The following is a 17,373-nucleotide window of genomic DNA, read 5'->3' as shown; positions in this document are numbered from 1 at the left end:
CATCCTAAGCATTCAATGAGTAAATGCTGGGTATCTATCAAAACTCAGGGGGTTGGCCAAGGTTAAAGTAAGCATATAGGAAAAAAAGCTGGGGATGGGGGGGAAAAAGAACATATACGATTTGGAATCAAAACGCCTGGGTTTGAGTCCTGACCTTGCTCCTTCTTAGTTGCATTATTTAAAGCCCCTAAGTCTCAGCTTCCTTGCTGGTGAGGTGGGGATGATGATGATCCCTGCTTCCTGGGGGTGTTATTAGGAAGTGCCTAAGGAAGAGTCAGTGGCTCAACTAAGTTCCTAGTTGTGTGAGGAATATTTTGTTCCACCTTATGCTTTTTGTCGAGTTTCTCTCCTCAGTGATCCTATGACACCCTGTGCTCACCTTTCTCCTAGCACTTGTCACACTGTCTCATCCTGGTTTGTTTTTATGTCTGTCTCTCCCACAAGACTATGAACTCCCTGAGAGAAATGGACATGATCTGTCTCTGCATCCTCAGGGCCTAGAGCAGAGCAGGCCCTCAATAAGTGGTGCATGAGTGAATGAGTAAATGGCAGCTTATACCATTTTGTGGCATTTTATGCATGCCTTGCCCCAATCTGCATGGACAGTTTTCTTGTTTAATGACATGCATGCCTTTGTTCTCAGTCAAGTGCTTCCTAAGGACTGAGATTCTGGGCTGACCTCCCCTGGGGCGGGATCTGCTTGTTTTCAGAATGCAGCACTATTTTGGTGGAACCTGCATAGGAGTGGTAAAGGGAATGGTGGCACACTTCATGCTGGCTGTCCTGTCCTGGTAGGAGATAAGTGGGGTAAGGCCTGCCTTTCTGGGCATGGGAATTGGGTGAGGGGTTCAGGGTAAAGTGAAATAGGGGATGGATGGAAAATAACATAGCCTTTTCATTCCAAAAGCTTCATTAACAGTGCCACATTATACTGAGGTGATCAGATTCTGGATTAGTTGCCACTAGTACATTGGGAGCCCATAAGGGCAGGCTTTTGTCATAGAGCAGGTGTCAGTAAAAGTATATTGGCCTGACCAGATGGGCCTTGATTCCTGAGCACAGCTAAGGAATAATATGTTGCTAAGTCCCAGTCCTCTATCCCAAGGAGAGAACCATCAGGTGCTTCCCCATGAGGAGATGGTCAAACAAGGAAGAGATAAGTAGGGGATGTGTTTATGTCATATCTGTGTCTAAGAGCACTTAGCTCTGAAGACAGAAAAAGAAGTAGAAGGACTCTTGTGCTGAGGTGGACTTTGCCAGGAGAATCCATCCCTTTTCTCTCATTACCCTGGAATGGTTCCCTGGGGGAGGTGGGCTTTTAGGAGCTACATGAAGGGTAAGTGACCACAGTACCCACGAGTTTGAAAATTAGTCTGTAGTAGCACAACCTGTCAGGGACTTTTTCCAGGTGCCACTGTCCTTTCTGCTCTTTACTGCTGCTGAAGCAGCATCTTGTAGTCCATAGTAGGGCTGGGACCGGGGTGAGGCAAGTGAGTTGCCAAGGGTGTGGAATTTAACAACCCTGTGAGTGAGCATTGCTGCTGTCTGCTCCGCTGAGCCTGCTCTTCTTCCTCCCCATTTCCCCCAGTGGCCAACAAGTGGATACACGAGTATGGACAGGAATTCCGCAGACCTTGCAGCGCGAGCCCTGAAGACTAAAATGTTGGCAGAGAGAAGCTGGAGGAGTCCTTTGGCTTTCCAGAGAAGCCAGAAGCCAAAAGCTATGGTAAGAGAGGAGAAAGGAGAGCAAGCTTCTGGAGGAGGGCCTTTGTCAGCATTACCTATTCCTTGCAAATGGGAGACAAGGAAGTGGTCTCTAGCAGGGGACATCTGAGAACTTACAGTTTCTCCTCGAGCCATGAGTCACAGTAGAATGAACAATACAAAGGAGGGGGCAAGGAGGCTGGAGAGAAAAGTTTCTGGAGCTCAGACACACTCTGTTGGGAACAGGACATATCAACAGTCTCCAGGGTTTGGTCACTGGGGCTTTTGCTACTTGAGCCTTGACCACGGGGACCCAGAAGTGGCAGTGAGGACACCTGCAGGTGGTGCCTGACCCCCATATGCCCTTCTGCCTACTGACTTCTGCTGAAGGCTGAGCAGGGGGTGTCTCTGTATCAGGAGTGTACCTCATGTGATGATTTTTTTAAAGCAGAAAATAACTTTTTAAAAATATGATTTTTTAATACAGCCATTAAAAATGTTTTAATACAGTCATTAAAGATGTTTACAAATCATTTTTCACAACCAAGAACATTCTTACATTGTAATATTGAGTGAAAAAGGCAGAGTATAACATTTTATTTATGTGTAATCTCATCTTGGCTCCCCTCTCACTGCATTCCAGACATAAGACATTCTTTCTATTCCTCAAAACCAACATCGGTCCCACTCTTCAGGCCTTTTGCATCCGCTGCTCCTGCCATGGTCTCACCATTCCACTCTTGGCTCAGTGTCGCTTCAGAGAGGCCTTCTCTGACACCCAACCTTCCAGCCACTTTCGTTCACATTAGCCAACTTTGTTTTCTTCCTAACAAACACTTTTCTTGAAATTACTTTTTATTCATTTAATTGTGGCCAGTGGCCTTCCCTGCAGGGTGAGTGCTTTAAGACCCCTCTATACTTTGTAAATGCCTCTATTGTAGCCCCCATCTCACTGAATTTCACTATTTGTTTATTTGCCTGCCTGCCTGCACTCCTTATACCTCTTGGTATCCCCAAAAAAGGTCTGTTTCAAATAAGTAGACATTCAGCAAATATTTTTGGATAAATGAATAAGAAGGCCTCCTTTGAGTTGTACTTTGGAGGACAGGTAGAATTTTTTTATAGGCAGAGTCTAATGAGGAGAAGCATTTCCCAGCAGAAGGACTAGCATGAGCTAAGGCTGCATTGATGAGTGACTTGTGCAAAGAGAACATTCCAGGCGACTTGGCTCAGGTTCCTCAACAGGAGCGAGGGCGTGTGCCTTGCTCACAAAGAAGCCACACAAGTAAAGGACTAGGTGCTTAGACACTGTGCTGCCTCCGCCCCCTCCCTGCACCATGCACATCAGGGTTTCTGCCTCCCAGAGCTCTGTGGGCCCCAAGGAAAAGGTTCTGGTGTCCTGATATTCAGGTTCCTGAAGAGCCTCCATGAGCACCTGGTCACATGCCCAGTATTTCCGCTGAGTGCATCAGGACTCTGGAAACCCTCTTACTAAATTACTGTCATGTAGGGAAGAAAAAGTACTTTCCCCCTACCCTTCTGAGTTCTTAGCTGAAACCTGTGTAATAAAAGACATATTAACAAAAGGAAACCCACAAGCTTAGTGACATGTATATATCATGTATACATGGGAGATACCCAGAGGAAAATGAATAACTCCCTGAGGTGGCTTAGAACTTGGGATGAAATACCATCTTAATAGGGAAAGGGGGGATGTAGCCCTCTTAGATTTTTAGGAATGATAAATGGGCCCTTAGAGTACAGCCCATAGGTGCGAGATGTGATGGTGACAGTTTATCTAGGTGTGGTGTCCACTTGTAGTCTCTTCTCCTGTGGTAAGTGTCAGTCTTCCTTGGTTGGTGAAACTCTTGAGGAGGGGATTTCTAACAATTGAGTTCCTTTTGGAGCATATGTCTTCAGGCAGGTGAGAGCAGTTCAGGGAAAGTGGTGTGTCTGTGGGGCCCCAAAAGTGCTTAGTAGGTAGCTATTTCTAAATAGGACTGACGGTGGCTTGGTACATAGCTAGTTTATAATTTTGTTTCTTTCTTGCATGCTTCTTCAACTGTTTTTCTAACAGCTTTCTCCAACCTGGGTTCCTGGTGTTGCACTCAGTATCTCTCACAAGATTCACTACAGGGAAAATTCTTTATGTTAATGACTATTATCACTGTCATTAGTAACATAGTGACTGTTACTGGCCAGGCACTGTGCTAAGAACTGAGGTGTACTTGTCTCCATCAATCCTCATGATGAATGGGTACTATTATCTCCATTTTATAGATGAGGGAAACTGAGGCAGAGAATGTGTAACTTGCCTGAGGTTACATAGCTATAAAGTGGCAGAGGCAGGATTCGAATACAGGTCTGCCTCCGAAGATCTTTTTTTTTTTTTAAATTGAAGTATAGTTGATTTACAATGTTGTGTTAATTTCATGTGTACAGTGAAGTGATTCACATACAGTATATATGTGTGTATATATATATATATTCTTTTTCAGATTCTTTTCCCTTATAGATTATTACAAGATATTGAGTATAGTTCTCTGCGCTATACAGTAGGTTCTTGTTGGTTATCTATTTTATATATAGTAGTGTAGATGTGTTAATCCCAAATTCCTAATTTATCCCTCCTCCCCTTTCCCCTTTGGTAACCATAAGCTTGTTTTCTATGTCTGTGAGTCTGTTTCTATTTTGTAAATAAGTTCATCACTTATATCATTTTTTTAGATTCCACATATAAGCAATATCATGTGATATTTGTCTTTGTCTGGCTTACTTCACTTAGTATGATAATCTTTAGGTCCATCTATGGACCTAGAAAGAAACAGAAAATATGAACAGACCAATTAGCAGTACCAGTACTGAAACTGAATCGGTAATTTTAAAACTCCCAACAAACCAAAGTCCAGGACCAGATGATGGCTTCACAGGTGAATTCTACCAAACGTTTAGAGAAGAGTTAACACCTATCCTTCTGAAACTATTCCAAAGCGTTGCAGAGGAAGGAACACTTCTGAACTCATTCTATGAGGCCACCATCACCCTGATATCAAAACCAAAGAGTGGGAGGGAGATGCAAGAGGGAGGAGATATGGGGATATATGTATATGTATAGCTGATTCACTTTGTTACAAAGCAGAAACTAACACACCATTTTAAAACAGTTATACTCCAATAAAGATGTTAAAAAATAAATAAAAATAAATAAAAAGATACTAAAAACAAACAACCAGACAAAGATATCACAAAAAAAGGAAAATTACAGGCCAGTATCACTGATGAACATCAATGCAAAAAACCTCAATGAAATGCTAGCAAACCAACTCCAACAATACATTAAAAGGATCACACACCACGATCAAGTGGGCTTTATCCCAGGATGCAAGGATTTTTCAATATCCGCAAATCAATCAGTGTGATACACCACATTAACAAATTGAAGAATAAAAACCATATGATCATCTCAATAGCTGCAGAAAGAGCTTCTGATAAAATTGAACATCCATTTATGGTAAAAACTCTCCAGAAAGTGGGCACAGAAAGGACACACCTCAACATAATAAAGGCCATAGCAGCTAACATCATACTCAATGGTGAAAAGCTGAAAGCATTTCCTCTAAGATCAGGAACAAGACAAGGATGCCCATTCTCACCATTTTATTTAACATAGTTTTGGAAGTCCTAGCCACAGCAATCAGAGAAGAAAAAGAAATAAAAGGAATCCAAATTGGAAAAGAAGAAGTAAAACTGTCACTGTTTGCAGATGACATGATACTATACACAGAAAATCCTAAAGACACTACCAGAAAACTACTAGAGCTCATCAATGAATTTGGTAAAGTTGCAGAAAAATTAACACACAGAAATCTGTTGCATTTCCATACACTAACAATGAAATACCAGAAAGAGAAATTAAGGAAACAATCCCATTTACCATCACATCAGAAAGAATAAAATACCTAGGAATAAACCTACGTAAGGAGGCAAAAGACCTATACTCTGAAAACTGTAAAATGCTGATGAAAGAAACTGAAGACGACACAATCAGATGGAAAGATATACCATGTTCTTGGATTGGAAGAATCAATATTGTTAAAATGACAATACTACCCAAGGCAATCTACAGATTCAACACAATCCCTATCAAATTACCAATGGCATTTTTCAGAGAATTAGAACAAAAAATTTTTAATTTGTATGGAAACAAAGATGTCTCTGAATAGCCAAAGCAATATTGAGAAAGAAAACTGGAGCTCGAGGAATCAGGCTCCCTGACTTCAGACTGTACTACAAAGCTACAGTAATCAAAACAGTATGGTACTGGCACAAAAACAGACATATAGATCAATGGAAAAGCATAGAAAGCCCAGAAATAAACCCACTCACTTATGGTCAATTAATCTACGACAAAGGAGGCAAGAATATACAATGGAGAAAAGACAGTCTCTTCGATAAGTGGTGCTGGGAAAATTGGACAGCTACATGTAAAAGAATGAAATTAGAACAGTCCCTAACACCATATACAAAAATAAACTCAAAATGGCTTAAAGACTTAAACATAAGATATGACACCATAAAACTCCTAGAAGAGATCGCAGGCAAAAAATTCTCTGACATAAATCATACCAATGTTTTCTTAGGTCAGTTTCCCAAGGCAATAGAAATAAAAACAAAAATAAACAAATGGGACATAATCAAACTTACAAGCTTTTGCATAGCAAAGGAAACCATACACAAAACAAAAGATAATCTATGGAATGAATGGGAGAAAATATTTGCAAATGATGAGACTGACAAGGGATTAATTTCCAAAATATACAAACAGCTCATACAGCTCAGTATCAAAAAAACCCAAACAACCCAATCAAAAAATGGGCAGAAGATCTAAATAGACGTTTCTCCAAAGAAGACATACAGATGGCCAACAGGCACAGGAAAAGATGCTCAACATGGCTAACTATTAGAAAAATGCAAATCAAAAGTACAACGAGGTATCACCTCACACCAGTCAGAATGGCCATCATAAAAAAGTCTACAAATAATAAATGCTGGAGAGGGTGTGGGGAAAAAGGAACCCTCCTACACTGTTGGTAGGAATGTAAATTGGTGCAGCCACTATGGAGGTTCCTTAAAAAACTAAAAATAGAGTTACCGTATGATCCAGTGATCCTACTCCTGGGCATATATCCAGAGAAAACTCTAATTTGAAAAGATATATGCACCCCAACATTCACTGCAGCACTATTTACAATAGCCAAGACATGGAAGCAACCTAAATGTCCATCAGCAGATGAATGGATAAAGAAGATGTGGTATATATATACAATATAATATTACTCAGCCATCAAAAAGAATGTCTGTCTCGAAAGATCTTAACTAGCCCTCTGTTGTCTGAATTACATGTTATTTTGCTGTGGTTGCTTTGCTCCCATTAGCAATTATGTCTTTTGGAGCCAACAATTTTTGAAAGGAGTCTCCAGCCTTTTCCCAGGCATTGAAAAGATCTATCCTTTGTGCCTCTAATGCCTAATGGCTAAGAGCCCTGTCAGATGTAGGTACTGAATACACGAACAAATCACCTCAATTCCACAGATATAAAGAGAACACCTATGTGTGACCAGCCCCATGCTTGGTGCCCCATGAGATTCCAATAAAATGAGGAGGTCTGCTCACTGCCCTTAAGGCAAAATTAGCACATGCCCAAATATAAGTATAGAGAATTATATATAATCAAATAGAAAGCTGTGGGCTGCTCACCCTAAGGATCACAGGAGTTGGGAGAAAGGGGAGAACCCTATGGCTGGAGTGGGATGAGAGGGCTTCCACACTGGGACCCCAGGAACACAGAAAGAGTGAGAATGTGCCTGTAGAGGGCGGGGAGCAGCTGCCACCTCAACTGTCCCCCATTCACGCACAAGGGGGCAGGGAGAGCTGTCTGGAAGGAGGAAGTGAGAGGGTGTTGATTCTGGGGGGCCCTTGTCCAGCAATGCCAAGAGGAGCCAGCACAAACTGCCCTTTCATGGAACCACTCAAAGAGTCCCCTGTTCGGGGGCCTTGGTTGCTCAAGCTGGGAGAAGCCAAAGGAGAGGGGGTGAGGTGGGGACAGAGGGACATTTGCCTGCAGACTGCTGTATACTCAGAAAAATGAAATCAGCTAAGGGCTGGGGGAGGAGACAAACATTTATGCCTACTCTGTGCCGGCTATTTTATCTCCCTTATCTTATTCACAACAATTATCATCCCTTTTGGCAAGAGAGGAAAGGAGGCTCAAAGAAAAGACCTCTGCTAGAAGCAGAGCCGGATTTGGAGCTAGGGAGGTCTCCCGCCATCAGCTACTTCTAACCTCTCCTTCCTCATGTTGGGATCCCCACAACTTTCTCCCCCTTAGGAAGTAGAGCCTGCCTCTTTCTCTTCTTCCCCTCTGCCCCATCCTCTTTTATTCCCTTTCTTCATCATGTGACCCTTCCCATCAAATGCTTGATAGGCCTGCTCCCCCTAAGGTCTGAGTGACAGGGTCCTTCTGTCCCTGCCAGGGGCATATTTGCATTTTAAATGGGTAGCCCATGGTGAAATCAAATATAATCTCAAAGGAATGAGGTGTCTTTTTGGTTAAGGATTTAAGGGCATGGATCAGATGGCTCCCCATAGATAACTACTGTCTCTCTCACCACATTTTTGAGATGGGGCATAACTAAAATAATGACCAGCATGCCTCCTGTCCAACTGCTTATCATCTTATGGGACCAGAGGGCGGCAGTTACTTTCCCTGGCCCAGAAAGGTGAAGTGACTTGTCCGTAGTTAAACAGTGTGTCAGTGGCAGAGCCAAGACTAGAAGGCAGATTTCTGGGCTCAGAGACCCATGCCTGTCCGCTTCTTGGAACAGGAGCACAGTGGACAGATGATGGAATCAACCAACCCCTGATGGTGTTTTCATGGGCACAGATTTCATGTGTGGCTGTCACTCATTCATTCAACTAAGCTTTACAGATGTTGCCTCTGTGCCTGGCCCTTTGCTGGGGCTGGAGACGATGACTCTGACTGTCTATCCTTGAAGAGCTCCCAGAGAAGAAAACCCACACAATGACGATACTAGTGGAAAGGGGACACGCAACATGTTACATGTCCGGAAGGGGTATCACTACATCTCTGGTGTGATGGGCTCATGTGACACTTGATTTTGGCCTTGAACAATAAGGAGGTTCATGTGTATGTGTGTGTGTGTGTGTGTGTGTGTGTGTGTGTGTGTGTGTGTGTTATGGAGATGTGGGAGCTTATCTCCCTAACTCACAAGTGTATAAAAAAACTCAAAAAATCCATACCCTTCTGATAAATCTAAAAATTTCTTTAGTCTTGAAAATTCAGACGCATCATTCAGGAGAGATTTTCTCTAACTCTGTGTTCTTTAATCTGTTTCAGAAAACCCTTACCATATCAAAAATTATATTAAATATTCTTTTAAAAATTACACATTGTCCCCTAGGGGATGCCATCAGCCTAGAAATTCCCACAATGCTCTCCAGGTTCTAGAGTTCTGGAATTTCTATTTTTAACCCTCTTGCAACAAAAAAGGAAATAGGAATTGTCAGTGGGCTCATCCTGGAGGAGCAAGGCAATCTATCCTGCTGCCTCTGCTCAGTCAATTCTTTCTCTGGTTGCCACTGAGCCTGTTAGTCCTCTGGTGCTTGAGGCCAGAGAAAGCCATCCTCTCTATCAGTTCCCTGAGTCCCTCTGGCTCTTGGGGTTGTGGGCCTGGGGACAGGCAGGGCCAGCCTCCAGTGCCTGGGCCAGCCAGCATCAGCCCACATTCCTAATTCCAGAGCCCTTTATGGGGGCTCGGCCCGGGGTCACCCCACGCACTCTCTCCCGCATCTAGCTGTTTTGGAATACAAAAACTACAGAATCACAATGAAGTACCACTTCACACTTAGTAGTATGGCTATAATTTTTTTTTTTAAAAAAAAGGAAAAATACTAAGTGTTAGAGAGGATGTGGAGAAATTGGAACCCTCATGCATTGCTGATGTTGCAGCTGCTGTGAAAAATGGTTTGTCAGTTCCTCAAAAAGTTAAACATGGAAATACCATAGAACCCAGTAATACCTCTCCTAGGTATATACCCAAAAGAACTGAGAGCAGGGACTTCAAAATAAATATTTATACACCCATGCTCACAGCAGCATTATTCACAATAGCCAAAAGGTGGAAACAACCCAAGTATGTATAACAACAGATGAATGGATAAACAAAATGTGGCATGTACATGCGATGGAATACTATTCAGCCACAAAGAGGAATGAAATTTTGATACATGATTTAACACGGATGGATCTTGAAAACATTATGCTAAGTGAAATAAACCAGACACAGAAGAACAATTATTGTATGATTCCACCTATATAAGGTACCTCGAATAGACAAACTCACAGAGACAGAAAGTAAAATAGAGGTTCCCAGGAGCTGGGGGCAGGGAGAAAGGGGGAGCTGTTGTGTGACCTTGGGCAAATCACTTTCCTTACCAGAGCTCTCATTTCCTCATCTGTAGGGTGGCATTGCTGATCTGTCTGCCTTACCCACTCCACAGAGTTGTGAGGTCTCAAAAGGCTGTAAATGTGCTCTGTAAATGGCACATACTGTATTGTGTCAATTATTCTTAAGTTTACATTTGATTAGCCATTGATATGCGGTATCATCATTGATCATCAGGAAAAAACTTTCTCCCCCCATTGCTCAGCTAACTACCCAGTTAACTGTTCCCTCCATCCACCTGTAAGAGGCCAGCCACTTGACTAGTCTCAGGTTCCAAGGTTTCACCTGGCTACAGGCTGGGGTTTCTAGCAAACTGCTGGGAGAGGAAGCCAGCTCTAGGAATATCGGAGCCTCTTGAGTTTACATAACTTTCTGAGCCCGGGACCCAGACTGAGAATGTGTTGACTCTGGCCGCTGATGGGGCAGCCAGCTGGGGCAAGAGAAGAGTTGGCTCGAAGATTACAAACAAAACACTGTCTCTGCAGGAAAGAGTATGATTGCTGTTTGCTTTCTCTACTCCTGTTGTAGATTCTCTTCTTGCTTTCCCCTTGTTAAAAGTCGTGACCTTTTAACTCCCCACCCCCAGTTCTGATGGCAGGCCCTTGAATCCAGCTTAAGGGTCCTTGGAACCTCACTGTCCAAATCAGTTTGTCTTGTTCATTCCATCTCTAAAATACTGAGCCTTTCTCCTTCTCTCACCCTGCAGCCACTGTAAGTATACCTTTGCCTTTTACCTAGACGACCACTGCCTCTTTACTGCTCTCCCTGCCTCTAGTCTGGTGCCTGCCAGTCCCTCTACACGGATACCAGAGTGACTTTCCTTAACTTCTGGCAACTCCCCATCTTGCCACTCAAGGCCTTTATATCCTGCCTCCTGCAGCCTCTCCTGTTACAGCTTTTACTCCAGCCATACTAATCGTACTAATCTACCAGCTGTATCAGACTGACTTGCAAGTCTCCTGGGCTTGTGTACGCTGCCCCCTCTTCCTGCAATGTATTTCCCTTCTTTCTCCACCTCCATTTTGTGATGATGCTTCAAAGCTCAACTCAGATGCTACCTACTTTGTGAAACTATCCCTGACCTGTTTCCAAAGAGGTTTACCTGTCCCTTTCTCTTTATACAATGTGGGCAGTGTTTCTATAATGGTCTCTCTAGACTATGAGCTCATTTGAAGGGTCTCATTATTTATCTCTGTCTCCAGAGTCCACTGGAGGCTTGGCACAGAATAACTGCTCAGGTTTGCTTAATCAGCAAATAAATGTTCATAACTGCAGATTTAGAGGAGGATAACACCAACAGGTCATGCCCAGCTCTCCTCATGCCTTTGAGTCTTCTCAATCTCAAGATTCTCCGACCTCAACATTAGATCTGTGTCTACCCATTTGCCTACCTTCTTCTTTCGGGCATTTCTCCTTGGACACTCTTTAGAGTGTGTGTCTGACAGAACGGCCCCTGATTTGACCGAAATAAGTTCCTTCTGGCTCTGTAGAACTCCTTCATTCAAAGGGTCCGAGGGTCTCCTTTATTTTCTTCCTGAGTATGGAGTGCTGATCTGTAGGCTTCACAAGGATGTTGTTACATCCAGAACATAGCAGGTGCTCCTTAAAGATACGTTATGTGAACATATGAATGGTCCCTTCTCTGCTGGGGTATAGTGGACCACTCAAAGATGCTGCCATCTCCTAGCCATGTCTGTGGGCAAGTCATTTCACATCTCTGAAATTCAATTTCCTTGCCTTAGAGGGAGGAGATATGGGGATATATGTATATGTATAGCTGATTCACTTTGTTACAAAGCAGAAACTAACACACCATTGTAAAGCAATTATACTCCAATAAAGATGTTAAAAAAAAATTTCCTTGCCTTTAAATTGGGGAAAAACTGGACACCTACATGTAAAAGACTGAAATTAGAACATTCTCTAACACCTCAAAATGGATTAAAGACCTAATAAGATTAACTCAAAATGGATTAAAGACCTAAATGTAAGACCAGATACTATGAATCTCCTGTAGGAAAACATAGAACACTCTTTGACATAAGTCACAGCAATATTTTTTTGGATCTGTCTCCTAGAGTAATGGAAATAAAAGCAAAAATAAACAAATGGGGCTTCCCTGGTGGCACAGTGGTTAAGAATCCACCTGCCAATGCAGGGGACATGGGTTCGATCCCTGGTCCGGGAAGATCCCACATGCCGCGGAGCAACTAAGCCCATGCACCACAACTACTGAGCCTGCGTGCCGCAACTATTGAAGCCCGTGCGCCGAGAGCCCGTGCTCCACAATGAGAAGTCACCACAATGAGAAGCCCACACACCTCAACGAAGAGTAGCCCCTGCTCACGGCAACTACAGAAAGCCCGCGCGCAGCAACAAAGACCCAATGCAGCCAAAAATAAATAAATAAATAAATTTATTAAAAATAAAATAAACAAATGGGACCTAATTAAATTTAAAAGCTTTTGCACAACAAAGGAAACCATAAACAAAACGAAAAGATAACCTATGGAATGGGGAAAATATTTGCAAACAATGCAACCGACAAGGGATTAATTTTCAAAATATACAAACAGCTCATAGAGCTCAATATCAAAAAAACAAACAACCCAATCCAAAAATGGACAGAAAATCTAAATAGACATTTCTCCAAAGAAGACATACAGATGGTCAACAGGCACATGGAAAGATGCTCAAGGTCACTAACTATTTGAGAAATACAAATCAAAACTACAGTGAGGTATCACCTCACACCGGTCAGAATGGCCATCATCAAAAAAGTCGACAGATAAATGCTGGAGAGGGTGTGGGGAAAAAGGAACCCTCCTACACTGTTGGTAGGAATGTAAATTGGTACAGCCACTATGGAAGACAGTATGGAGGTTCCTTAAGAAACTAAAAACGGAGTTACCGTATGATCCAGCGATCCCACTCCTGGGCATATATCTGGAAAAGACAAAAACTCTAATTCGAAAAGATACATGCACCCCAATGTTCACAGCAGCACTATTTACAACAGTCAAGATATGGAAGCAACCTAAATGTCCATCAGCAGATAAATGTATAAAGATGTGGTATATATATATATATGTGTGTGTGTGTGTGTGTGTGTGTGTGTGTGTGTGTGTGTGTGTGTATGTATATACAATGGAATATTAATTAGCCATAAAAAAGGAATGAAGTAATGCCATTTGCAGCAACATGGATGGACCTGGAGATTATCACATTAAGTCAGACAAAGACAAATATCATATGATATCACTTATATGTGTAATCTAAAAAAGAAAATGATACAAATGAACTTATTTACAAGACAGAAATAGACTCACAGATATAGAAAACAAATTTATGGTTACCAAAGGGGAAAGGTGGGGGTGGGGAGGGATAAATTAGGAGTTTGGGATTAAAGGATACACACTACTGTATGTAAAATAGAAAACAACAAGGACCTACTGCATAGCACAGGGAACTATATTCAATATCTTGTAATAACCTATAATGGAAAAGAATCTGAACAAGAATACATATATATGTGTGTATAACCGAATCACTTTACTGTACACCTGAAACTAACACAATGCTGTAAATCAACTATACTTCAACTTAAAAATATAATTTATGTGAACTTTAAAAAAATAATAATAATAATAAATAAACTGGGGATAATGCCCATACTTCACAAGGATACAAAGGACAAAGATGTAAGTAACTAGCACAATATCTAACACAAAGCTCAATGAACATTTCATTCGTTCTCAGTCTCCATCCATCAAGGCTGGTCATCATCCTCTTGCCAGGTATCTGCACCAAAAAGAACTCTGACCAGGGTCCCCTATATTGTGTGAAGCGTGAAGAGGAAGCAACCTAGGTTTGAATTCTGACACCACCACTTCTGAGCTATATAAATTTGGACCTAATGCCTACCTGTAAAAGGAACATAGCATCACTTACCTCATAGGGTTGTCATGAGGATTAAATAGATATGTGTAAAGTGAATTAGCTGATGATCAACTTTGATGACTATTATGACTTGCCTGGTGAACAAAAGTGTCTGATGTGTGTCCCTGAAAACCGTGCATTTGACTATGCTGCCCCCCTGTAGAGAGTGCACACAGCCCAGCAAAGAGACCTTGGCCCGCTCCTTTCCCCACCCCACCCCCAAAGGGCTTGGTGGGAGGATGCAGATCACACACAAGGCACTTTTCTTCTCTGCTAGGGAGCTCATGCTTTACTCAAATATTTAGTGAACATCTAAACCAGAACTTCTCAGGATTAATGTGCCTGTTGGAATGCAGATGAGTACCGACTCAATAGGTCTGGGGTAGGGACAAAATCTTTAACAAGCTTCCAGATGATACTGATGCTACTGGCCCACAAACCACTCTGAGTAAAGAAGGTCTTAAATATAATATGGGATTGACATGACAGGAACTATTTATTAAGTGCCTACCCTGTGTCAGTTACTGAGAGAGCCACTTAACCTGTATTTACTTGCATAGTCCTCAAGACTCCCTGGCGTAAATACTATTTGATCTCCATTTTTCCGATGAGGAAACTGTAGCACAAAGAGAGAGAGTACGCAGCTATCTCATAAAGCCAGTAAGGGATGGGCCTTAGGTTCTAATTTAGGCAGCCTGGCTCCAAAGCCTACTAGGAAGAGGACTCCAACAGTACGTAGAGGATAACCAGGGGAAGGGCTGAGGCAAGGAAAGGACACATCATAGAACAGAGAATGGACAGGGTTTGGTCGTAGACTGGATATGGATGTAAGAGAGGGTGCCATCTAGGGCACTTTGGCTGCCTGGTTTGGACAAGTGGAGAGATGGTGGTATCTATCACTACTGAGCTAGGAAACGTGGGTGGAAGAACAAGTTTTAGGGGGAAGGTGAGTTCGGTTTTAGGAATGGTCAATATGAGTGGCTTTTGGACATCTGGGAGATATGGAGAAGTAGATGGACCTAGAGTATCTAGGTATCTAGTAACTCTAGAAGTATCCAGAGTTCAGGAGATATCTAGGTTGTAGACAAAGTTTGGGTGTTGGCAGATTTGAAGCCCTGAGTGCCTGAGGTCATGTGGATGGTGTACAGACTGTCCTGTTCTGGGCCAAAGTCAACACAGCAAATAACTGGAAGAGATGGGACTGGAATATAGTCTCCCGGGCTGCAGTGGAGGCTGGTTCTGTCCATTCCACTGGGCATTATGGATCTGGGGAGCAGGCAGAGCATAAGATGTTGATAGGCTGCAGGAAAGAGGTTTTTCTGGTGCTCTATGGTGACTAAATCCAGTGAAATGTTCCCTGCCCCCAGATCAACAGAAATAAGGACAACTCCATAAAGACCAGATAGTAAAGGTTAGGAGATTTATTTTCTTTAAACAAGATCATAAATAACAAAGAAACAAAGTAGGTCCCAGACTTCAGACCCTGCAGCAGGACAGGGATAGGAAGTTGTTGGGTCGAAAGGTGGAGGGGGCTACGCATCACCTAAGACAGTCACAGAAAAGATGGGCTGCAGGAGACTGCCCCTCCCTGCCCTTGGGAATGGCGTGCCTGGGCAGCAGGGGGAGGCTGAAGTGCTGTGATGAGGCAGCTGGAAGAGGGCAAATATTGAGGATGCTGGGCTGTACTGTTTCTATGAAGAGTAACATGGAAACCACAAATGGCTAAGATAAGCTGTGGGTCTAGAAAAGGCAAGCGGGCACTCTGCACACCTCCAGGGACCAATTATGAAAATGGTTCAATTTGATTCTTAAAAACAACTCCACAGGCCTTAGCCTGTGGCTTTGTGCGTGGGCTGTATTCAACCTGGGTTGCCCTGTGGCAGGTGAGGGCTCAAGAGACCCCTGGAACAGCCTGGCCTCAGCCCAGGGCAGGTGCCCAGACATGTGGGAGTGGGACCGTGGGCCCTCCCCAGATGGGAGGCCATGTGCTTGAACTGGCTGGGCCTGATTTTCAGGCTGGTTTCTTGTGATGCTATCCACCCCCCACCCCTGTACCTAAGGATGAGATCCTGGCCTCTCTGGGTCTTCCAAACCTAGAATAGTAAGACGGGGATAAAAAGGTACCTGACTGGTATTTTATTTAAAAGGGAAAAATAAGGACCATCCCGCACGTGGTCCATCCCCATGAGGTAGGGCAGGACCATGGCAAGAACAATCTCAAGGAACGGAGGTCCCTGAGCCTGGGAAACATATGGACGCAGGTGCATTGCCTAATGCCGGGAATAGGGGCCCAGGGTGGCAGTTCTGATGGAGGCTTCACCCTAGGCAAGGCAGGGAGGACAGGCAGGGGCTACCCCTGAACAGGGAAGGGACAGGAGCTGGGGAGCCTTAAACTGGGGAGACCAATTTTGGTCAAAGGCCCTGGAAAACAATGCTTTCGGCAGGAATACACGAAAGGGTTTGTACATCTGGGGATGCCCGTCTATAGGGAGCCGGTGTCACATGGTCGGGCAGGATGGTGAGGAGGAGACAGCGGCATCACAGTGGCCTCTGGTGCGATGTATTTACAACAGAGCTCAGTGTTGAGGGAGGGAAGGAGAGCAGGTCACTAACAGCCAGGAAACACACTGTGAAGAGCAGAAAGAGAATGGAAAACAAATGTGACCGTTACTAGCTTTCCCCCTGCTTACCCTGTCTCATCCAGGAAACCCTCCCTAATGATCACCAAGGCCTTTGTAGATCTCTCCCACCTCTTCTCAGCCCCATCCAGGGCTGGACGCAGGGTCTGCTCTCAGGGTACTGCCGATTTGACCACAGCTCCAAATGGGCCAGGGGCCCCAAACACTGCTTATTAAGCGAAACTAAGTCTTTATTTTGATACCTGGTATCCATCAATGGTCAGCTGCTTGAGGGGTGGTTTGGCATAAGGGAATCACTTGTGTGGCTCACTGTACCAGGCTCCTGTCCTCATTTCCAGTGCCTACCCTGCTCTGTCATCCACACCTCCTAGGCCCTGGCATTCAGAACTCCCTAATGCAGAAACTCTTTCTTTTTCTTCAACATTTTTTCTTCTTCAAACTTCCTGAGGGTGGGGAACAAGTTCCCCTAGACCATCATCAAAATCAGATAAGAGACTTCCCAACTGGCAGGTGTGACTCTTCATTAGGACCGTGGGCTCTCTGAGGATCAGGGGCCTTCTGTAGCA

The 17,373-nt window shown here is 43.5% G+C and overlaps 2 protein-coding genes across 3 annotated transcripts in view; one reads left to right on the top strand and one right to left on the bottom strand.

Moving 5' to 3' along the window:
* P4HA3 (prolyl 4-hydroxylase subunit alpha 3) overlaps positions 1 to 15,475 on the top strand; it is a 50,959-nt gene extending 35,484 nt beyond the window's left edge. Inside the window, exons 12-13 of the mRNA XM_082343166.1 lie at positions 711 to 807; positions 1,589 to 15,475. Coding sequence (XP_082199292.1) covers positions 711 to 807; positions 1,589 to 1,659 — 168 coding nt within the window. The 3' untranslated portion in view covers positions 1,660 to 15,475. The remainder of the gene's footprint in view (positions 1 to 710; positions 808 to 1,588) is intronic.
* A 99-nt stretch (positions 15,476 to 15,574) lies between these two features.
* PPME1 (protein phosphatase methylesterase 1) overlaps positions 15,575 to 17,373 on the bottom strand; it is a 77,111-nt gene continuing 75,312 nt past the window's right edge. For both annotated transcript variants that reach the window (XM_082343207.1, XM_082343206.1), the window contains one exon: positions 15,575 to 16,795. In XM_082343207.1, the coding sequence (XP_082199333.1) occupies positions 16,777 to 16,795 (19 nt within the window). In that variant the 3' untranslated portion in view covers positions 15,575 to 16,776. The remainder of the gene's footprint in view (positions 16,796 to 17,373) is intronic.

Source organism: Balaenoptera borealis (genome assembly GCF_965194805.1).
Source record: "Balaenoptera borealis genome assembly, chromosome: 11".
NCBI classification, from domain to species: Eukaryota; Metazoa; Chordata; class Mammalia; order Artiodactyla; family Balaenopteridae; genus Balaenoptera; species Balaenoptera borealis.
This window is presented reverse-complemented; position numbering and strand designations above follow the sequence as displayed.